The following is a 23,019-nucleotide window of genomic DNA, read 5'->3' as shown; positions in this document are numbered from 1 at the left end:
TGCCTTTTAAAAAGGAGCACAACAGTTTCTCACTATTTATTCAAGATCTTGAAGAAAAATTATTCCTGGTGGGTCTTGAGCTCCCCCCATTGACTTCTCACTAGCTGCTAACATTCAGGCCTCATTCCAACACTGCCACTGTCCAGACAAGTTTTTCTGGGTGGGATGTTGAATTTTTATAACAATGAAGATGTGGTTGCCCTCTGCTGTGTGTATGCTTGCTGTATTTTAGTTGTACCACTGCTAACACAAGTTATTGCTGTGCCTGGCCCTTCCTGGAGAGTGCTGCTACTCAGCTGAAGAGCTTATTTTCCTTTTTCTTTCAATTTCTCCCTAAACTCTTCCCCTTTGCTCCCTGCCCAAAGCCTTGTGTGATCTGACACACTCTCCTCATCTCAGCCTGGAGCCCAGGGTTATTACACACTCTGGATTATGTTCACCATCAGCACTTCAATGAGCTGACTTAATGTACTTAATGGTGCCAGAATTTCTGAATGAGCCAGAAGACTTTTGATATCATTTGCCATGAACACTAATCCATAAAGTCTGAGCTTCAGGCCATCCACATGTCACCCAAAAGGCTGGCAAACAAATCAGGTTGTCAAGAGCCTCCAGCATGGCTCAGGCTCCACTGACTCTCCGTTGTTGGTGTTGACAAAGGGCGTAGCCATGCTCGTGGCTAAGGACTTTGGCTGTCTCCTGGCTTAAGACCAATTTCTACAGTAATGCAATGAGAGACACTTGTTATTTTTTTCTGAATTAACAACCAGCATCTCTTTTCTTTCTTCTACCCGTGAAATACTTATGGCTTTGGGGAGATCTGGAGCTCCTTCCCCAAAACAGGAAATGCAGTTCTAAAATGCAGCACCCTTATTTGTCTCCTGATGCAGATAGGTGAAGTTCCCAGAAGACCAGTGAAGGCATTGGAATAATGCGGGAAAGACTGAGGCCACAGTTTAGGCCTTTTGTCACCTTCTTGGTCTTCAAGGTACATTCCCTACACTTTCTTATCTGTGTTATGCATTCTGGATACATAAAAGAGGGAGGGAGCAACTTCAGAGGATACCATTTCATAGACAGGTCCTCAATAGAATATAAAGATGAATGAGGTAGGTCATGCTCTTTCTTTTCCTGTCCTGTGACATGAGGCTGTGTCAGGGAACAAAGGGATATGGCTGGAGGGAACTCTCTGATTATTCTTTGCTGTTAAATTGACTGCTTTCAGCAGCATCAAGGCTAATGGATATCTCACTGCACACGAGGAACAGGAGCAAGCCCAGGTGACAAATTAATTTGGTTTTAGATAAAAGAATGGCTAAAGATTTTCGCAGTTATGTTTAACACACTTCCCTGGTTCTTTTCTACGAGCCATTTGCTCTTTCCTCCAAATATCTTCTTGCAAACAACTTAATTTAGAAATGCTTCCAGCACCTGTTGTCTGCATGGACTTGTCTTTTGGAACATTTCCTTTGTGGCAAAAATTATCTTACTCATGGTTTTCAGAATGGTGTGTAGCTTTACTCTTTCAAATATGAGATCAGAGTTTTATAATGCCAAGAGCGCTCTAGTCCTATGCAAGAGCTGAGTAAATCATGCATATTCTATTCTATTCTATTCTATTCTATTCTATTCTATTCTATTCTATTCTATTCTATTCTATTCTATTCATAAACCTCCCCTACCACTTCTACCTGAATGCCTTCCCATAGCATACAATGCTGCATTATTAAGAATTATTTTATGTGGTTGGTTTAATCCTCAGACTAAGCTGAATAATGCCTAGGAGAGAACTGTCATAATGAGACAGTTTATATTACAGAAAGCAGGCCAGGGCCTTTCATGTGGAAGGTGGGGAAGCTCATCATCATCCTGTAAGCACTTTGTACAGCTGCTGACTGGCCTGCAGGGAGCCACAGTTCAAGCAAGCATGTTTAAACCTTTATTAAACAAGTCTTTTGCATTCCTATCCTTAAAACAGTTTCTGATCCTTTCCACAGGTCACTTGCCCCTTCTTCAAAATCTCTTCTTGCATACCACTTCATTTATGAATGTTATACTTCTGCTGTTTCAAATATTTTGACATAATCTCTTAGTGAGTGGAACGGTTGTCCAAAAAGCTGTAGGACTTCTTACATCTCTCCCCAGCACACCTGAAGAGTAAGATCCTGAGAGCTGAGTATGATCTGGTATTCTGTGGGAGAAAAAAGCCTCAGAACAGAAAACAGATTTAAGGCATCATCTGTTAATGATAATCACAGCCATTACTGGGGTACAGAGACAGGACACTAAAGTGGCAGTCCATTCACTGAATGGACATTCACTGAGCAATAATTTATTTCTTTTTCTCCAGAGTTCATTCCTTTCCTTTTCTGTCAACCACCTACAAGGCCTGAAAACAAAGCTAAGCAAAAAGCTGCCATCAGAGTGCTGCCAGATTACCCCTTTGTTTTGCAAGTCAACATTGTCCCCCTCCTCCATTTTCCACAGAATCATATAATTACAAAATGGTTTAGGCTGGAAGACACCTTTAAAGACCACCTACTCCAACCCCCTGCAATGAGCAGGGATCCATCAGAGATCCATCCAGCCTGGACTGGAATGTTTTCAGAGATGGGGCATCTACCACTTTTCTGGGCAACCTGGCCCAATGCTTCACCACCCTCATTGTAAATAAATTCTTCCTTGTATCTAATCTGAATCTACCCTCCTTTAGTTTAAAACCATTACCCCATTCTTGCTCTAAGGCAACAGTGGTAATAACCAACAGCAGGGTGCACAGAGCAGAAAATAAACCCTCAAGTGACTTAATTTGTCTTGGACATTTATTCCTCATGGGACTTGGCACACTGCCATCAGTGTTGAGTACGCCAACAGAAAAAGATCTTTTGGATATTTATTCCTTTCTCAGACCCTTCTAGAGCTGATGGATGTTTATATTGAAGGAAACAGACCAAGTTTAATATGAAAACCTACCAACCTTCAGACAGTGGCACAAACCTTTGAGCTTAGGATATTAATTCCTGTACCAATAATAAAGGCAGCACTGTTTCTCACAAGGTAAAACAAGTCTGAGAAGGAGAGAGAACAATTAGCCAAACAAGCAGTTTTGTTTGGACTATGAACAAAGTACAGTGGGTAGTTCTGGCCCATGCATGTTATGTCAAACCTCAGTAGCTGCAGGTACTGTATCCACTTTCCTATATGGTGATACTGAAATAAAAGGCTGCAAAACGTAGCTTTGTTTTTCTCTGGGGGGAATGTAGAAAGTCTTAGTCTAGATCTCCTTCATTGCCAACATTCAAATAAATGCAATGTACATTTTTTTCAAGCTCACTGGGCAGTGAACATCGTAGGTACCCGTGATCCAAAAAGGAATTAAGCAAGTTAATTCAGTTGTCTCCCACCAGGCCCATTTTCATCGCTGGTGGCATTACAGCTATTATATGTGGCTATTTTTAGCATTAGTAAATAGCAGTAGGACTGGTCTGTGGCAGGTGTGGGAGGAGCAACGGACTTCATTACCTAGGTTGTTAAAAACTCCTTATTGAATCTTATGAAATCACTCCCTGCTTTCCTCATCTACAGAAAATAACTCCTGTCACTCAGAAGCTCTCAGGGTTTGATTTAGAGAAGCTCTTAGACATTAAACCGGGACAACCCCCTAGGATCGGTCACAGAAGCTGCCGCTGTAATGGGCACACATTCGGGGACATGACTGAGCTCTCGGGGCCTTGGCTCGCCACCGGCACTGCCCCAAGCCCAGGCAGGGCTCCTCCTGCCCCTGCCCTCACAGGGGCTCTTGCCGTGCCACCCTCCAGCCCGGGCAATCACCAGGCTTCGTGTGCATTGAGTAGTCCCGTCTCATCACAATGTATGCAATAAGCAGTACCAGATGCCTCAGCATGCCCTTACTTTAGACCTGCAATGTCTAAATGAAACTTTTTCTGCTCTCTTTGCTATTAATCCATTTTATTATAGGAGATGCTCCACTTGGACGCGTTCTCCTTCTTGTGCAGGAGATCTAAGGGGCAGGTGGAGGCCCATGGGGGAAGCAGCTTTTCCCCCACACTTCGCGCTAACTTAAAGGGCACCGAGGCAGGTCCAACCCGAGCCGTAGGCCGACCGCTCCTCCGACACCACCCCCTGCTCCGCCCGCGCTGCCCAGCACTATCCGCCCGGCCAGCCTCGGCCGGGCGGGCGCTGAGGCGGCGGCACCACCCGGTCACCGGCCCCGCCCCGCGCCCCGCCCGGCACCGCCCGCCCGCCGGCCGCTCATGCGCGCTCGCGCCGGCCTCCTCTTGGCTCACTTCACGCCCCCTCTCAGAGGGGAGAGAGGCTTAAACAACGCAAGTTTGTTCTTCTCTACGTAGCCTTTAGGCAGACACTGACGCTTTCGCCTCTGGTATAAAAGACTTTTTTTATTATTTTACAACGATTCATAGTGCTTGTGGCTGAAATGAAGGGTGGAGAGCCCTCCCTGGCGTTTTGTCCCCCCCTCGCTCCCTCCGAATAGGTTGGCCCGCTCATCCTGCTGCCGGCTACGGAAGGGGCGGGCATGGCCGAGGGTCAGCGCGGCCGCCGCGGCGAAGGCGATCTTGCCGCCATGGCGCCGCCGCCGCCGCCGGTCCAGACCCGGCTCCCGGACTGGGACGGGCTGAAGCTCCGCGTGCGGAACCTCATCGCCTCGCACCGCGTCATGATCTTCAGCAAGAGCTACTGCCCCTACTGCAACAAGGTGAGGCGGCGGCGGCCGTTGGAGCCCGCTCGGCGCGGTCCCCCGCGGGCCGTCCCTCGAGGCGGGCACGGGCAGACCTTGGCCCGAGGGCGCCCGCCGGGCCCGGGCAGGGCGCGGGGCTGAGGGAGGGCGGTGCGGGCGTGCGGCGGCACCTGCGGGCTCTGGGGCGTGTGGAAGTGGCGCTGTGTCCGTCCCGCTCCAGCACCACGTGCTGGAAAACCTCCTGCTACTCTAAATCAGGCGGAGTGGAGTTCGTGGTGGTTCTTTCGCTTTGCCACGGTGGGAGGTGGATGTGTGACGAGTTCTGCACAGTGTGCTTGTTCCTCAGCTCTAGAGCCGCTCGAAGCTCAGGCTGTGTTCCTTTCTCGCTGGAAATTTGGGTACCACGTTGGTGTTCCGCTTGGGCAAAGCTGCTCTCCACGGCAGGGATGAGTTAAGTTTTCTGCCCTTTCTAAATTTAAGGAAGGTTGACTCTGTAGCAAATGAATAAGTTCTAAATCCTGATCGCAGCCTGTGTTTAAAAGGAGAGAAAAGCACTCTTGGTTAATTGTGATATTTAGAGAAAAATACCTTTTTAGCCCTAATTATACACCAATGTACACTTATTAGGCTATAGATAATAAGCCAAACTCATTAAAAAACTCAAGGTCTTCATTAGAGTTTTATGATACCAATACACTGGTCATAGTCCACACAGGACCTGAGGGTTTGTAGGCCTTAGGTTTCTTGGATAGCTACAAAGAGTATTTTATGAAATTTTATTTGAACCTCACACTACCATATTCGATATGGCCATTGTGTAAGAACATGAGTGGAACTGTTGGATCAAGTCCTGGTGTTCCTCAGTACAACTGATAACCAGGAAAATACTCAGAAGCCTCACTCCCATTTCTGGGTTAGGTTTAGTTCTGGGAAGGGAAGAGATATTATGACCTCCTTGCAGAAAACTGAACTGAATATATCCTCACTTGCAACTTTTTTGAGGTTTTGGGAAAGGAAACTTCTGTGTTTGAGAGGATCAACCAAACCAGTGCCTTCTGTCTAAGAACTTTTTGGCAGATAGTAAATCAGCTCAAATCCTTCTTAGCAACTTACTCTAAGTTTCAGTAAATGAAGAGTTGGAGTCTTGCTTCTGTCTAGTCCAGTTGACAAAAGTGTTATCTTCTGCTGAGGAAAAATCTTTTCTTGAGGACTTCAGAGTTGCCCATTAAGAAATACCTAGTCATGCCTGTCGGTACTGCCCTGTGTGCTTTTATTGCTTGTGATTGTAAATGCTGATGCTCATGGCACTCAGTTCAGTGGGTTTGAGATCACAGGATGGCACTGTAACTTTTTAAACCTTGTGCCTTTTTCCTTCATCTGTTTGTGGTGTAGACTAAGACAGACAAGAAGGGGAGAAAAGACTTGATTGTAGTCCAGTAATTAAATTCCAGATTTTTCTTTCCTGCATTTGTTCATAGCTTCTCCATTAGGCAGATTGCTTGCTTCAGGGAAGCAGTCAGATATGAGGAATGTTAGGAATTATCCTTATTGTTTTGCAAAGGGGAGGAATGAACACAGGGAGTAGGAGGACCCTTTGTCACGGCCCTTTCTAGGAGGGGTAGTTGAGAAATGCTGTGTGAATTTTTGTGAAGAAACAGGTCATAAATAGGGCTGGGGGGAAGAGGTGACTGCCCTGCTAGTCACATTTCCTTGGCTTATTTTCCTGCTTGGAACAGAACAGAAAGGTAATATAACAAAGAAAATGTGGAGAAGGGGTATAGATTGCAGACAGAGAATTAGAAGAAGAAAGTTTATGGAAGAAAGAAGCTACACGTGAGACATCAAGTGATTGATAAAACAGAGGAATATCTGTAACACTAAGGGTATTAACAATCCCTCTTATCAAAGACTTAGAAATTACTGAAAGGAATGGGAAAACAATGGCTAATGCAGGATTCTTGTTAGCTGATCAAGTCTATAGAATTAATGAAGTGAATGTAATTTGGAAGTGTAGTTACAGCTTGAGTACTTAGACTGTAATCACATAGTTCTGGGTTCTTAGTCAGATATGAATAGTGTGCATTGTATTATCTTTTACTGTGGATGGTTGTTAGCAGTGTGCTTTTGGTAGGATTAATAGAAAAAGATGTTTAGTGCTCATGGGCTGAAAGTACCTAATTTGGGGGTGGAAAGAATTCTCTCTTTCAAGTGGAGGTAGCCATGCTAGAAGGAAATTAAAATGGCACTTTTCTTTGGAAACACAACTGCAAATAAATTCCCTGAGTGAATTAGGTAGGTGATTGTATTCAGGTTAGCTAATAGCATGACTTGGCAATTGTGCTGTTGTTCTTCTGCAAATGCAATTTGTTGTTCAACTGCTTTAACAGGGCAGTGGTGGAGAGGGGGTGGTGGTAGAATTACTTCCTTGTCATAATTTAACTTGGCTGTTTCTTCAATTGCTTAGCATACAGAAAAGATAATAAGTAAGATAGAAATGCATAAAGAAAACACAGTTTTTTAGCATGAAAAAATGGCAAGGCTGAACACTGTGATATGTTGATACTTTAGGAGCAACAGTTGTGATTGCATAAAGTTACTGGTTATTTTAGTTATATTTTATGCAATTACAGATTACATTCTCAGTCCTCAGGGGGTTCTGGCCAATTTAGTTGTAACTATTATGGAGTGTTAGCTGATACTTGAAAAAGCAGACCTAGGACATGTCATTATTATTTTATGATAGAAAGCTTATCTCAAACCTGCTTAGCTTCCCTAGTGACAGAAAGCATCTGTGGGAAGCATTTCCTAAAGCTAGACTAATTTCTTGATTTCAGAGGAATTATCTATTGTTTAATAATACTTGGAAGTGTTTCTAGTCCATCACTTCTTGTGAAAACTGAAAGGGTTTAGTAGGTAACTGAGGCCATTGCATTGGTGAAAAGGGAAGTAAATGGCTGTATCAGTGACTTCAGCCTTGTATCCCACCCCAGACATTTGAAGAAATGACAGTTTTGTCTTTGGGCTGTAAGTAAGACTATCTCCCAGTGCACTGCTGAAGTTTCCAGTGGGGTGTGTGTGACACAGGAATTTCTTGACCTGAGTTGGTATTAGTTTTATTGGGTTCAAAGTTTTCAGTTGATTTTCTTTATTAATTAGTTGGTCTAATAACTCCTTTAATCTCATTTTAATTTTGGCTTTTACAATGCCAGATAGCAGTGAGTTTTCTTGTTGTGTTCCCCAGGGAGATTTACTTCCTTTTCATTTCAAAGTTGTTTTCTGGTAAATGCAGTTATTGCTGAGTACTCCAGTGAGTATTTCTGAGAAATCATTTCCTGTTCAGCTTATCTTGATATTAGTCATGATTAGTGTGTTATCTTTCTACTCCTCCTAATCATTTCCTTCTCCAAACCAAAGTCATCTATTATCTCTTGCCTGCATTGAAGATTTTATAACTGCTCATGTGCTTGCTATGATCCTTCCTTCAGTTTCATTAGCACAACACAAGTATGATTTGTTTGTAAGTGTAAAGTGCAATAGTTGCCTCTAATTAGGATGCTAGCATTTGTCTGATTTTTTTCTCTCTACTGAGTACCTTCAGTAGAGAATAAAGGTGGTCTAAATGCCTTAAATCTGTCCTTTCTTGAGTGTAATCTTCCTTGGTTTAGTAATGTTCTGTCCTGTCCTCCTTCCTGCCAGCTGCTGTTGCAATGTTTTGGCAGAGTTTTTTAAAAAAGAAAACAAAAACCAGTGAACGCTTGCCTGTTACTCCACTGCTTTGCTGCAAACTAAACCAGCAACCAAGCAGCGAATTTTCTAATTTGCCTCTGCATTCTTAACACTTCTTAGTAGCAATCACTTTAGCTTTGCTTTTTGGTTCTTGCTTGGCATTTACTTTGGGATTGGTAACAGAAGATGCAGAACAGGAGGTCTGGAGTGGTTCCACTGCTGTTTCCCTTTCATTCTGCCTGTAGCTGTAATCATTCCAGGAGGCAAGCCTGAAGGTAATGGTGAGCTTAGGACAAGAAATTTCAAGGGTCATCTAGATGGTTAGAGGGCTGGAGTATCACACACACTGAATGTGGGAAGGAGGAGCTCAGTTTGTTGAACTTTGGTAAGGCTGACTGGGAGTTTTAGTTGCTGCCTTTTGCTGACAGGTGGGAAGGCAATCAAAGTGTTATTCAAGTTGCAGAGTGAAAGAAGAATCAACAAACATAAGTTGCTATGGCAGACACTCCAGTGGGATAAAATGGAAGTTCTTTACTCTGAGGATGGTCAAATGTTGAGCAGGTCAGGGAAGTTCTGGTGTCTTTGTCCTTGTGGATGTTCCAAGCGAGAGGACAGTGCTTGAGCAATGTCATCAGCCTTCACATTTGGCTCTGCTTTGAGCAGGGAGTTCATGCAGGTGGCCTGAAAAGGTCCCTTAGAACCTCCACTATTCTAAAACTGTAGAACCAATATAATCAGCTACAGAAGCAAAGCTTTTTTTTTTTTTTTGAATGTTACAGTTGATATATGATGTGCTAAGGAACTTAATTTGTAGTTGGTACAGAATACAAAATCTTCTTGTTTGCCTGCATAAAGCTGAAACTTAATCAGGAAACACTGGAATACTCAGTATTCAGTATAGTAACAGTGTGAGTCACAGCAATATTAAAAACATTTTATTCCCTGTGTGTTAGACATCTTTAAACTTACTAGATGGGCCTCAGTATACTCTTGATGAAGCTCTGTCCATAAATTTGAGATTCCTCAGAAAGCTGATTTTAAAATGTTCAGACTCCATGCTGGCAAGTGGGTCCATCCCATAGACATTCAGGGATTCTTGCTAGAGCTGTTTTCACATGCCAGCATCACAAAAAATGTTATTGTAGAAATCTTGTTTCTAAAAGGTTGCCTGATTTGAATCAGATAATGATACATTTTGCCCATCCAGAACTGAGGTAAAAAAACCACCCAGCTGAGTGCTGAGTACTCAGTATTTTTTTTAATTTCCTTGATAGCATTTTGTTTTGCTTATTATTCTTTTTTTTTTTTTTCCTTAGTATTACCAAGGAATCTTGCTGCTGCTTTATCTCTCTTCTTTGTTTTTTTATATGGCAGTCACTTCCATGGCTTTTGGTATGTAACAGGTGGAGAAGTCAGCAGCTAAGCAAATTGTATCTAGAAGCTTTTTCTTAAGGTGATGGGAGGTAAAATGCTCTGGCTTTAAGTGAGGAACACACAGAACACAGAACCAAGGTACCAAAGCTGTGTGGAGCCCCAGAGCTGAGGAACTGAGCCTTCCAGGTGTCCTGTGTGTGTCCAGCAGGGATGTTGTACCCTGAGCTGAGGAGCCTCTGCGCTGCCATGGTGTCTGTTCCTCTTGCAGGTGAAGGAGCTCTTCCATTCCCTGCATGTGGACTACTATGCTCTGGAGCTGGATATAACTGGTGAGTAGGAGAAAAACAATGTATCACAATATGCTGCTGCTTAATGTAACTAAAAATGAGGGATTCTTTAAGCTGCATGATTCCTTAAGCTGTTTTGAGCTAATTGGGGGACATGTGAAACAAGTAAAATACATTTTAATAAATGCAGAGATAAAGGCAATTAGGCTTCAATGTGTTTTTTATACAGGATGTGTTTTTAATATAACTGAAGGCTTTGACTGTAAAAACCATCAGGTGATAGAGAATGTGAGATCTGATTTTTCTCCAAGGAGCTATGGCTTCTGGGGAATAAGTCTAATTTTTTTTCTACTCCTGGTTCTCTTGTGGCTTCAGATGAATTGTTAATGTTTGACTTGGTATGTTGGTGACCTTCTTTGGGAAGAGTGCTGAGTCACTGGAAGGAAGGGCAAATTCCAGTAACTTGGCTGCTGCTAGTTTCAAGTTGTTTTTTTTCCTTAAAGCCCAAGCTGCTTTAGTTTTAGGACATGGGCAGTGCCTTATGTGTACACAGACATAATGCACTTAGCTTTTAATGTAGTTTTAGGAACAAATAGTTTCTTATATGGTTTTTACTGAGCTCTTAAATGCACATTTGGTAAACTGTTGAGTGTTTATTCTTTTTTTCTGCACAAAACTTAAATTTCCAATGTTTTTTTTAAAGTTCTAGTGCCTTTTTGAAGTTTTTACTTTTGCCAAAGCAATATTTGGGAGAAATGTAGCTATTTATTCATCTCTTCTTAGTTACTTTTGCTTCTTATTCAAGTTGTCATACTGTGAATTAATTATAGCCCAAGATATGTAAAGTACAATGCACAGCTTTTTTTTTCCTGGAATTACTTCTAATTAATAATATATTTCCCTTGCAGTTGCTCTGATTACTGATACTTAGTAGATACAATCTTGGAATAAAAAGATTTTAGAGTGATTACTGTAAATCCCCATTCCCCCATTTACTGCTGAGAGGTCTAAATTGAGCCTGTGTGTAGGTGCTGATGATTCAGATGGCAGGTGAGGTCAGGCAATGATAATTTTAAAACTAGAAAGTTTCTGACAGTGTGGTGGGTAGAAAAAGGAGGAAGGTAGCTTTAGGGTAAGTAGAAAAGCATGTTCATACTTCCCTTACCCATTGTCTCATAATACAAAGCTGCTGGGCAGAATTATGTTCCTGTGCACAGAACATACTCCAAAACAAGAAGTTCTCATGATAGAAAAGGTGTCCGTGTGATCTTCTGTGATAGTTGGAAAAGAATTTTTTTGTAGTGAACACTGTAGTGTGTAGCAACAAATGTGACACTGTAAGAGATAAAAATCCTTGAAATAGAAAAGCTAAATTCTTACTACTTCAGCTTTACTCCATGCTGTAGAACTGTGGCTTGAAATACCAATTTAATTTTTGTATTTGAGCCTGCTCCTTTGAGAAGTAGTTTCTGAAGACTTGCTTATGTCCAGGAAACCTGCAAGTGGAATGTTTATAATGAAATTATAAACATTTTTCTTGGCAGGCCTACAGTGTTCACAGTCCAAACCTTTAATACTTCAGGTTGTTCTAAAACCTCTGTTCCTGAAATCTGTTTATAATGTACATATTTCTTTTATTCTTAGATGATGGAGCCAGTATTCAGCAAGTATTGGCAGAGCTGACGAACCAGAGGACAGTCCCTAATGTGTTTGTGAATGGAACTCACATTGGTGGCTGTGATGCAACATACCAGGTAACCTGGCTTTAGAAACCAGCTGGAAGTGGACAAGACTGAGGGAATTTGCAGTTTGGTTGTAGCTGAATGTTGTGTGACACAGCAGCCTGGGTGACGTCACTCAGAGCAGGCAGTGTTATCAGTTGTTTGCTCAGAAACATGTGTGCTAATTTGATTATTTATTTCTTTTTCTCTCCCAGGCTTATAAGGATGGATCACTGCAGAAACTCCTTGGGGATAACCAAACCATTACAGAACCCTATGAATATGATCTCATTATTATTGGTGGTGGCTCAGGTGGACTTGCATGTTCTAAGGTAGGATGTGAAAATGACATTAGAGAACAGGTGGTATGTAAAACTTATTCAAAAGTTACTCACTATTAATTATGTTGGTATAAAACAGTGTATATTTTGATGAGTATTACTGTTCAACTTGTTAATTAATGAACCAATAGTGGTCTAGTAATGTGCTTACTTAGGGGATAAAGGGACCAGTTTGTTGCCAATGTCTATTCAGCTCTTGATCCTAATTATAGGTTTTAGTTTTCTGGCTGAGGGTGGAACCAAATGTTTTTTAACTATCTCTTCTGCATGTGTAATACACAGGTGCTTCCAAACAGTAATCTAGAAAACTTAAGGGCTGCTGTTGAAGCCTTTTGACAGTTTAGGATTCAGTATCACCAGTCATTTAAAATTAAATGCTTCCAGCAGTCCCCTTCAAGGAGCTGCCTCACTCTTTAGTTCCCTTTTCAGGTGCTTTCTCAGAAGATTGTATAGCTCTTACACAATTAGCTTTTGTTCAGAGTGCCTCAGGACCTAAGGTCCAGATTCAGTTTGCTCTGCTACCCAAGGGATTTGGACACACACTCCCATCTCAGCCAGGTCCTAAACTGTCAGTTTATGTCTTGACAATTGCTGAGCTATACAGCCAAACATGCAGCCTTCATTAGAAAATACAAAGCAGGCAGGAGGAGCTGACAATGGAATTCTTCAGTTGGCCAATTGTGTATTTTCAGAATGTTCAGATCTTTCCTCACAGAACCTTCTGGGACATCAGTTGTAAACTTTGTGCTAATTGCCAAATTGTTCAGAGTAGTATTGAAAATATAAGCCACCCAGCTAAACCTTGTTTGAGGCAGGATTGCAGTTCTTAAATAGATTTGAGCCACCTAGAGATTTAAGTGCTTGAAAAATCAAACAATGTCTACCTGCTAATTTCTTCGATAGAGGAATAGGCATATTCAGGTTGGAGTGGACATGAGAAGAATATCTCATATAAGCTCCTGGCTCCAAGCAAGATCCAATATGAAGTCACACAGGATTGTGCAGGGACTCATCCATTTGAAATAAGCCGGGGTGGAGATGGGAAGCCTTTCTGGGAAACCTGTTTGATTGTCCTCATGATGTGAAAGTTCTTTATATCCAGTCTGAGTCTCTTGTTTCATCTTAAAGCCATTGTCTGTTGTCCCTTTGCTACTTGGCCACTGTGAAGAGCCTGGCACAGTCATCTTAATGTACTTCTTATAGGCACTGGAAAGTTGCTCTGGTGTCCCCTCCAAATTCAGTTGTTCTCCAGGGTAAATGTGTCCAATTCCCTTGGCCTCCTATAGTGGGTGTGCTCCAGCCCCTTGAACATCATGGTGGTGCTGCATTGAAATGTCTCCAGTGTGTCACCTTCTGTTCCATGCATGAGCATGCCAAGTCAGTTCTGTCCTGAATGGAAAGCAGAGCTAACAGCATAAATATTTCTTTAGGTGAGGTAGAAGAGAGCCCATCTCATACCTTTTTCATATCATGGCTTTTGACAGCATAGGATGATCTTGATGCAGCATTGAACATGCAAATAGCCATTCAAAGTTTAAAGTCAGTTCTTGAGGGATTTCAGTTTTTGTCTAGGGAAGGAGACAGAAGAGCCATGTATGTTAATGTCTAACTGGTGAAGGTAGTAAAGAAGCCTTTTATTAGTGCTAAATGTATTATGACTATAAATGAGTGGACAGGCTTGCTTTGTTCAGTAATGCTGACTGGTCTTCTCCATTTTTTATAGGAAGCTGCTGCCTTGGGAAAGAAAGTAATGGTATTAGATTATGTTGTTCCAACACCTCTTGGAACCACATGGGGTAAGCTTTTTTTAATCTTGTGTTTGATGATGTTTGAGTACCAGTGATACATGCTGAGATGTTACATATTATGGATTTGTGTTCTTAGGAATTGAGGGTAATTCTTACCTCAATTCTAATTGAGGAATTGAGGGTACACAGATAACAAGAGTTATTTGCCTGGCATGCCTGCTGCTTTTCTGGATGGTTATTTCTGCTTTGGGCATTGCTATTCTCTGTTCCCTGTCAAAAGTTTTTCTAGCTTTGATCACTTTCAAACCATGTGTGGGTAGTGTGTGCGTGCATGTTCACATTCTAATGTTTGTGGGGATATTTTGCCTTTTAGTTCATCCAGTTCCATATGGTAGACAACTGATAGGCTCCCTTTAGAACAGTGACTCCTTGGCTATGTATGTCTCACATTTTCCTAATTAAAGACAGCTGCTGACTGACCTCATTAGTGATACTGGCAGCTGAGAATGAGTAAGAAACTTTGGTGAAACTTCTTTTGAGTCAAGGAATGAATGTACTCTTGTAGAGAGTATTTCAAACACAGGCATATTTAAATACCAAATAATAGATCATACTAAATTGTAGAAACTCTGGACTTTTTGTCTGGCTTACTTGGCAGCCTGACTAAAATCTGAAACCTTGTGGAGTAAGTAACCAAGCTCTGTGTTTGATATGCTATACCTGTCTGGGGCCAGTGAGCCTAGTAACATCTTAAACTGAATACAAACTTAATGTGTTTATTGTATTCTAAAATGTCCCTTGCAACAGAAGTTTCATGTTACTTGTGTGACTATACAAACCTCCCTGAGGTGAGTGATATAGTGAATATACAAAGTATGTGCTAGGGAAAGCATAAATCCCATTCATGGAAGCAATAATGTGATTCTTTCCATCTTAGGACTTGGTGGCACGTGTGTAAATGTAGGTTGCATTCCCAAGAAGCTGATGCATCAAGCAGCACTTCTGGGTCAGGCACTCCAAGATTCAAGGAAGTTTGGGTGGCAGTATGAAGAACAAGGTTGGTAAGAACACAGAGGGAAGCCCAAGACTGTACAGATGAGATGCTGAGCTCAAGACTGTTCTTTTACTTAATAAATTAGAGGCAGAGTTTAGTACTTTGCTTAGGTGAAGCAGGTGTCCTCCTTCTTCAGTCATAGAAATCTTTGGGGTTGAAAGATAATTGTGTTTTGTTCCCTGTATTAACTGAAATAAATGACAGAATTTCTAGAATGGGCTTAGTTCAGATAGTAACAAGTCACATAAATATTAACATAATAGAACAAGACCTTAATATGTATCATCATTACTGATAATGATGTTTTCTTAGCATGATGTACAATTAATAAGTTAAATTTTTCTTAAGGGCCACATTGCACTTTTATTTTCTTAAATACTAAATTAATGTCTTGTTTCAGTTAAACACAACTGGGAGACCATGGTAGAAGCAGTTCAGAACTACATTGGTTCTCTAAACTGGGGCTATCGAGTGTCTTTGAGAGAGAAGTCTGTGACATACCTCAATTCTTATGGAGAATTTGTGGAACCACACAAAATCAAGGTATACTCTGCATTTAAAATACTTAGTTAGGAGGGAAACTGCCTTGCAAAATTTAACACCAAAAAGGCTTCATCTTAACGTTGCCAAGTTAGGTCAACTGAAGTTAATAACTAATTTGTGAAGTTACTGATTAAGATAATTATTGTGCTTTAGTACCTGCCACAGTGTTTGCAGACCTAGTTCTGTAAGAGTGATGTGGGTATGTGTAAACCCGTGTCTTATAAGAATAAAGGAAAGTGGTCCAGTTTGTTCATACTGATTTCAGCAGCCTGAGTGAGAAGGGGGGAAAAGAAAGGAAACTCCAGCTGTGTGATTTTGCAACTTGGAAAATCCTCATACTAAAGCATAAAAACTATTGAAATTAAATTTAGATTAAGTGCTTGCATAAGAGCTCTGCTAGAACCTTGTGCTGTATCAGCATACAAATTAAAGTGTCAGTCTGGCAAGACAAAGCTTGTTCTGCCAATCTTGCTATAGGTGAGCATACTGAAGCAAGGTTAACCTAGAAGTGCATATTGAAGGCAACTGTTGCACTCAGTGGATGTAATTGTCTGTTTGCAATATCAAGGCTGAACTACTTGTGTTTTAAACCAAGAACTCAGCACTGAAAGATAATAGTAAATTCAATTTACCTTGTGTACCACCTGTTCAAGTGTCCAAGCCACTTAAGTGTCCTTAATCAATAAATGAAGTAGAACAGAGAGACTTCCCAGCAGGAGGCTGGACTAGATGACCTCCTGAGATCACTTCCAACCTGAATTACCTGTTGACTCAATGGGGAAAATGTTTCCCTTCATCTGTGATGGAAAAACTAACAAAGAGCAAGAATGAAAGCCAGATTCTGGGAGAGATGCACTGGCAAGATGGAATTTCCAAAGACCAAGAGTCTCAAATTAGAGTTCAAATTAGTTGGAATTCATGCAAGGTTGGGTCTTAGGCCCTCTGAACTGAAATAATGTAACTAGTTACCTTTTTTTTTTTAATTACTTTTTATTTACATTAGCTGAAGGACTAATTCATGTTATGCTGTCCCTCTCATTACATTGGCCTTTTATTGTGGGGATAAAGGGGTTGTCTTTAATTTGTTGTGGCTTTTTATAACTCGGAAGTCAAGTTCTCATGAGTAATCCCATCTAACTTAGCAGTTAAAATAGGCAGGATTCAAAGAGTAAATGATTTTAAGTGCTCTAATGGAAGAAAAGCCTGATAGTCAGTTGTTTAAACCTGTTGTTCTTCAGTGACCTGTGTGGTATCTCTAAATGCATTTGTTCTTGTTTCAAACTGCTTATTCTTGATTTTTGAACATATCTACAATAATTAAGGAAAGGATTACATAATTTTTATCTTAAAGCATATGAAAACGTCAGTCTTAACTGTGTCTTCATCAACAGGCAACTAACAGAAAGGGACAAGTAACCTATCACACAGCAGAAACTTTTGTGCTGGCTACAGGAGAAAGGCCAAGATACCTGGGTATCCCTGGAGATAAAGAATTCTGCATTACAAGGTGAGATGAAAAGGCACAGAAGACTGAACTTGTCTGCTCTGGTGTTTGCCAAGTCAGACAAGCTTGTGTTGGAAGGACCTTATAACTTAGGCTTCTTCTCTTTTCAGTGATGACCTCTTCTCCCTGCCTTACTGCCCTGGCAAGACTCTGGTTGTGGGTGCTTCCTACGTGGCTCTGGAGTGTGCAGGGTTTCTGGCTGGCCTGGGGCTGGATGTCACTGTGATGGTCCGTTCCATTCTTCTGCGGGGCTTCGACCAGGAAATGGCAGAGAAGGTCGGAGCCTACATGGAAACACACGGCGTGAAGTTCATCAAGAAGTTTGTACCTGTTCAGGCAAGTGCTTTCTTCTCTTAACACATCATTGCTTTGAACAGCACATGTAAAATGCAGGTGTTGTCTGGGAAGGCTTTGGCTCTGTGCACAAATAAATGTTTTATGAGACTGAGCTTTTTTTAACTGCTTAATGATAGATTAGTAGGCTTGAATGACAATGGAAGTGAGCTCTGCTGCTTCAGGTCATTCTAAGCTTACAAAAATTTGCACAGGTTGAGCAGCTGGAGCAAGGAATGCCAGGAAGACTGAAAGTGACAGCAAAGTCTACTGAAGGATCGGAAACCCTTGAAGAAGAATATAACACAGTAAGCATGTCTGGATTTGAAATAAATGGCTATTGATGCACATGAATAGTATTCAAATACTTTTTCTTGAACAACTTGAAGGGAACTCCTCCTTAAAAAGTTGTTCATGTAATTTACTGGCAGAAAAAAAAAGTGGAAATTCACTATTTGTCTTTAGTTGAACCCTGTCAGCCTGGAGTTTAGTTCATATAAACAGTGTTGTTGCTTCTGGTTCTATTGTGGCTTTTCTGCTTGTTACATCTCTAAAACAAGTTGTACCTGGAAGAGAGTTATGGGTGGCTCCTTCAAATTTTGAAAAAAACAGTGTGGAAGGCATTTTATTTATATGCTTCAGTTTTTTCACTGAAAAACTAAAGGAAATCGTATGTTATACTTCTCTTGTGTGAAGTGTTTGCATTTAATTTTGGGGTTTTTTAGGTTTTGCTAGCCATTGGTCGTGATGCCTGTACCAGGAATATTGGGCTGCAGACAATTGGTGTCAAAATCAATGAGAAGTGAGTATTGCTGAACTCCCTAAAACCGCTAAATGCAAGGATTTTTTTTTACCTCTGTAAAAGTAGTTTATGATACTGATGGTCTTTTAATTCCCACTGTTATATATGACAATTATGTAAACCTTTGCAAACTTTTTTGTTCTTAATTTGAGTACAGTTGTCCATTAACTTAATTTCTTCAGTATGTGCTTTGTAAAATAACTATTCTGAGTGAATATGTACTAGTTGGTCATTGTGCTGATAGCACAGAGCTCTGTAATAATCAGGTGAAAGACTGAGAGTCCAAAGATGTCTGAGTAGCTTGACTGCCATCAGCCAGGCACTGTTGTTCATGTCTGAACTGGCCCACTGAATACAGACTTCAGCAGTGTGTCAGAGTTGGAGGTGATTGATGCTCTGAAGAGTTTGCAGTTAAAGTAAAAAGGCATAAAGATATTTAATGAAATGAGCTCAGTAGTTAGAGTAAGTTTCTCCCCTGTTTTTTTATAGAGATCTGAGAAAAGTTGTAATGCTAAATTCTGTGGTCTTCTGTTTGTTTTAAAGGAATGGGAAAGTCCCTGTAAATGATGAAGAACAAACCAATGTGCCTCATGTTTATGCAATTGGGGATATCTTGGAAGGAAAGCTTGAACTTACTCCGGTTGCCATTCAGGCAGGGAGACTGCTGGCCCAAAGGCTGTATGGAGGCAGTTCCAAAAAGGTAAAGCTATAAGCAGACAACTTCAATTTATTTCTCAATAAGATGCTTTTTCCCTCAAAACTGCAGTAACATGAGTTAATTTATCCACTTATCTGTTGGCTCTGCAAGTATTTTGTTAAAAAGAAGAAAAGTTCTTCTATAACTTTTTCTGCTGTGTAGTGTATAGAACTTGCATAGTCTAAATATGATTTTTTTTATTTTTATTTTTAGTGTGACTATATCAACGTACCAACAACAGTGTTTACCCCTTTAGAGTATGGCAGCTGTGGGTATCCTGAACAAAAAGCCATAGATGAATATGGAGAGCAAAACTTGGAGGTAAGAACACCCAAGAGTCAATTAACTTGTAGCTTGAGGGTGTTTTTCTTGGGCCTTGCTGCTTTAGTCTCAAGGCATAGATTTACAAGATTAGAAGTTTAGACCGGTAGAACTGTTGTGGCTTTGTTTTCATCTGGCCAGCAAGGTACTGGACTCACAGAAACCTGGACTGGACTTAATACCATTAGAATTGTGCATAACTATTTGCAGGTGGCTGAGAGAAGCATTTGACCTCAGGAGGCCAGACTTGGGTTGCAGAGCTGTAGGAGTGGTTTTTGTTGTCAGGAATTGAAGGCTTTTATTGCTGAAGTGTACCAAACTCCTGGGATGAACTATTTTCTGCTGGCTCACTGTACTTGACTTGTGAATTTATTTTTTGCTGACCTTAACATATGCCTATAGGAGTATTGGGGATAACTTCCCCATTTTATGGTAATTTCTGGTTTCTGCACATCTCTAAGGAGTTACGAAGAAGCTGCTTTTGCATGCCTTTTGTTTAATTTCTTATATCTGTCAAAATCACTTGACATTATTGAGCTTCTGCTGTTACTGTTTTTCATAGTAGGTTTAAACTTACAGTAACTGGATATTTTGTACTTCTCTTTCTGAAAGTTTGACTTGCAACTACTGTACAATGTAGCTGTTTTTATCAAGTATTTAAGTCAGAGCTACATGGTTTGAATCAAGTCTTCCTCTGCTGAGTTTTGGAGTATGGACTCTGTGGGCTGAGTGGAAAAAAATTACTCATCTCATTTGTTATAGACAAGAATATAGTGGGTTAAATGTCAAACCACCAATTTATAAGGATACTTAAAATTAGAATTGTGCCTGACTGAATCAATGACATTCTAATGCTCTTTTTCTTGTTTTTCTCCCAGGTTTATCACACTTTGTTCTGGCCACTTGAATGGACAGTGCCAGGCAGAGATAACAATACCTGTTATGCAAAGGTTATCTGCAATAAACAGGACAATGTAAGTAGCAGGATGGATATGCTGAGGGTATTCTTGAAGTGGAAAGGACTGCAGAACTACTTTATTTGAAGAAGTTCATTTTTTCTTAAAGACTCTGCTATTGACCTGCTTGTGTAACATTTTTACTGTAGTGGGAGTTACACACTAGAGCTTCTGTTGAACTTTGCCTGGTACTGACTCATATTTTTCTCTCATCTGCTCTTCAGAATCGTGTGATAGGACTGCATGTTCTTGGACCCAATGCTGGTGAAGTTACCCAAGGTTTCGCTGCTGCAATTAAATGTGGTCTCACCAAAGAATTACTTGATGAAACAATTGGTATCCATCCTACTTGTGCAGAGGTGAGAAAGGGGGAAGGCACAGCCTGATTTAAAACCTGCTCTTGAAGACAGTTTTACCAAGAGATCAGTAGCCATGTGGATAATGCAGGCAACAGTAAATAAGCTCTTGTTTTTTTCTCTTACAGGTGTTCACTACAATGGATATTACCAAATCTTCTGGCCAGGACATCACTCAGAAGGGCTGCTGAGGTTAAACCTGCTGTTTTACTTGTTTCCATGTTGTGCATTCTCAGTCCTGTGGAAGCTCTAATACATCCAACTGCTTTGCAGCAGTGCCACTGTGGGTGCTGCAGCTGGGAGTGGTGCCTTGGAGAGGCTTCCTCAGCACGAGGTGTGTTGCACATGGAGCAGTAAAGCAGCAGAGAAATCTCAGACTGTGAATCCTGACTTTGCCTGGATTAGCACTGTGGTGCTTTCTTGACGTTGTTGCTCTAAATCTTCTTGGGAGGTGAGCTACGACTGATGACTGCCAGGCAAGGCTGGGAGCTTCCTCTCTAGTCAGATGACTGAACTCCTCCTGAAGGAAATTCTTAAATTGCACAAATTAAAGCTAATGCTTCTAGTTCCAGTGTCTTGTACAAATGCTTGAAATAGATGACAAATACATAATTGAGTGATTCTTGCCAACAGTTTTCAGTTGACTGATTTATCTTTTTGATGCATTTTGTTATACTTAATTGTATGTTCAGTTGAGACAAGATGGCATAAATAGGATGCAGTGTTGAGCAGTGCAGTTCAAGCACTAGTCTCCCACCCCAACCAGTCAAACTTCAGAGTAAGTAACTGAAGGACACCACTGTTGTTCACATTCACAATTTTTTGACCTCAGGTGACATCATGTCTTCAAAATAAAAATTTGATTTGTAGGTGTCTTGTGTGTCAAGGCTAAAGAGTGTAAGTGCAAGGCCATGTCAGTTTGCTTAAATCTGGTTTCAGCTCTGTAATTCAAAATCTCACAGAACCCAGAATTCTATCTGTGCTGTTATGTGGAATGCTGAAGTCCTGGAGAAGCAGACTCTGTCCCACTGACACAGCAGGTGCCTGCCCATGGAGGCAGAAGGTGTTGTACAGAGCTGCTCTGATTGATGTGGCAGCCCAGGGCAATGACCTGCTGTGCTTTGTGTAATGTTGTGTGCTGTCAGTACTTTGAAGCTCTCTTCCACCCCTAGCATTCTGTCCTGGGGGAATTGTGCTTGAATCTGGCTCTTAGTTTTGTCCAAAGAGCTGTTTTGAGACTGTTCTGAACATTGTATGATAGTAACCAGTTTTTACTATTTAATCTGTGATCTACCGTGGCATTTGAAGTTCAATAAACAATGCATACAACACTGGTGTCTGACTTCATGATTTCTGTTGCCTGAGATTTTACTGGGCTTGAGTTATGTTGTGTATCCCATACAGTACTAAAACCCCTGTGGATTTGTGCATATTGTAATCTTTTAAATGGAGAAACAAGTTGTCTTGTCTCCCCTGGGGGCTTGCTCAGGATATCAGATGTGCTTCTGTTTGGGTATACAGAATTGAATTTAGGTGAGTTCAAACTTGAAAGATCAGTTTTATACCATTTCTCTATATTCCAGAAGATTTGAATACCTTGTATTGTTTAACTGCAACACAGCTCAAAGATGCTCAGTAAAATCTAGGTAGTGTTAGCAGCAAATTTTGCTGGTGTTCAAGTTTAGTAACTCTTGGAGACTTTGGGCAAAACCCAGTCTCAGTAGCACTGCAAAATACTTGACAGGGGAGATGCTTGCTGAGCTGCAGGGGCTGCTTTGCTGCAGAGGAGTCACTTCTGGTCCAGTAGAAATGATGACAAACTGACTGGGAATAGCAAAGTTTACCTGGTGTAGCCCTGCTGGAGAGGAAGTGAAGGAGGAAGCCAAGCCAATGAGTGCTAATTCCTGAATTTGCTATTAGTGAGCACTAATTGAGTTTTATTTCAGATTAAGATTTGATTTGCAGGTTCATGTTAATTGATCAATAATTACCACTTGCATATCTGTAACAGTGTCCTAATTGCAGATGTTCCCTTTGTCATGCTTGCCCCAGCTGTCAGCTCTAGGTTATACACAGCTGGTGGCATCAGGAACTTTTACAGAGTTACCCTTTAAAGCTTTCAACTCTCCTGGTAAAATACACAGTAAGTAGCTTATAGCTGGAGGAAGTGAACATGTCACTTGTGTTTCAGTAGGCTCACGTGTAAAATAAAATGTGCTGTGACACCAAGCCATGGATCAAAGCCAAAATGTTATGGTGGACAGAAGGTGTTAGAGAAGAAGGTGAGATCTGAGAAGTGGGACTTGTAGCAACAAAATAATACCCTGAATTTGGGTAATAAGGACACTCCAGCAGTGGCATTAATGGCAAATTGGTGTTTACATTTCTGTTGTCATAAATATTGTTGAACAAACCCTGAAGAGGTGTTCTGTGTTCTTAAAACACTGGTATTTATTCATGCTCTAATACCAGGAAGCTTTTGTAAGCTGTAGTTGAAAATGCTCAGTTGTGACTGAATTTGTGCTTAGCTGCTTGTCTA

At 41.1% G+C, this 23,019-nt stretch overlaps 1 protein-coding gene across 2 annotated transcripts; it reads left to right on the top strand.

Annotated features, from left to right (window-relative positions):
* Positions 1–4,341: 4,341 nt before the first annotated feature.
* Positions 4,342–21,811, top strand: TXNRD3 (thioredoxin reductase 3). 2 transcript variants are annotated; one of them, XM_059479810.1, is made up of 16 exons: positions 4,342–4,735; positions 10,086–10,146; positions 11,749–11,858; positions 12,041–12,157; positions 13,890–13,962; positions 14,852–14,971; positions 15,369–15,511; positions 16,903–17,018; positions 17,126–17,351; positions 17,564–17,656; positions 18,074–18,150; positions 18,694–18,850; positions 19,061–19,168; positions 20,047–20,142; positions 20,349–20,483; positions 20,609–21,811. In XM_059479810.1, exons 1-16 carry the CDS (start codon positions 4,556–4,558, stop codon positions 20,669–20,671), a joined length of 1,875 nt encoding a protein of 624 aa, XP_059335793.1. In that variant the 5' UTR covers positions 4,342–4,555; the 3' UTR covers positions 20,672–21,811. The 2 variants fall into 2 exon arrangements, with proteins under 2 accessions (XP_059335793.1, XP_059335794.1); XM_059479811.1 differs by lacking the exon at positions 4,342–4,735 and adding an exon at positions 7,999–8,718.
* The last annotated feature ends 1,208 nt before the right edge of the window (positions 21,812–23,019 follow it).

The sequence above is a fragment of the Ammospiza nelsoni genome, chromosome 11 (assembly GCF_027579445.1).
Source record: "Ammospiza nelsoni isolate bAmmNel1 chromosome 11, bAmmNel1.pri, whole genome shotgun sequence".
NCBI classification, from domain to species: Eukaryota; Metazoa; Chordata; class Aves; order Passeriformes; family Passerellidae; genus Ammospiza; species Ammospiza nelsoni.
The sequence above is the reverse complement of the archived record's forward strand: the minus strand, read 5'-3'. Positions and strand labels throughout refer to the sequence as shown.

Bases quoted from the DNA above. Each gene is read 5' to 3' on its own strand.
- TXNRD3 (XM_059479810.1), top strand. From the start codon at position 4,556: ATGGCCGAGGGTCAGCGCGGCCGCCGCGGCGAAGGCGATCTTGCCGCC. The intron at 10,147-11,748 runs GTGAGTAGGAGA...TTTTATTCTTAG, and splicing joins TCTGGAGCTGGATATAACTG to ATGATGGAGCCAGTATTCAG. The intron at 17,352-17,563 runs GCAAGTGCTTTC...AAATTTGCACAG, and splicing joins AGAAGTTTGTACCTGTTCAG to GTTGAGCAGCTGGAGCAAGG.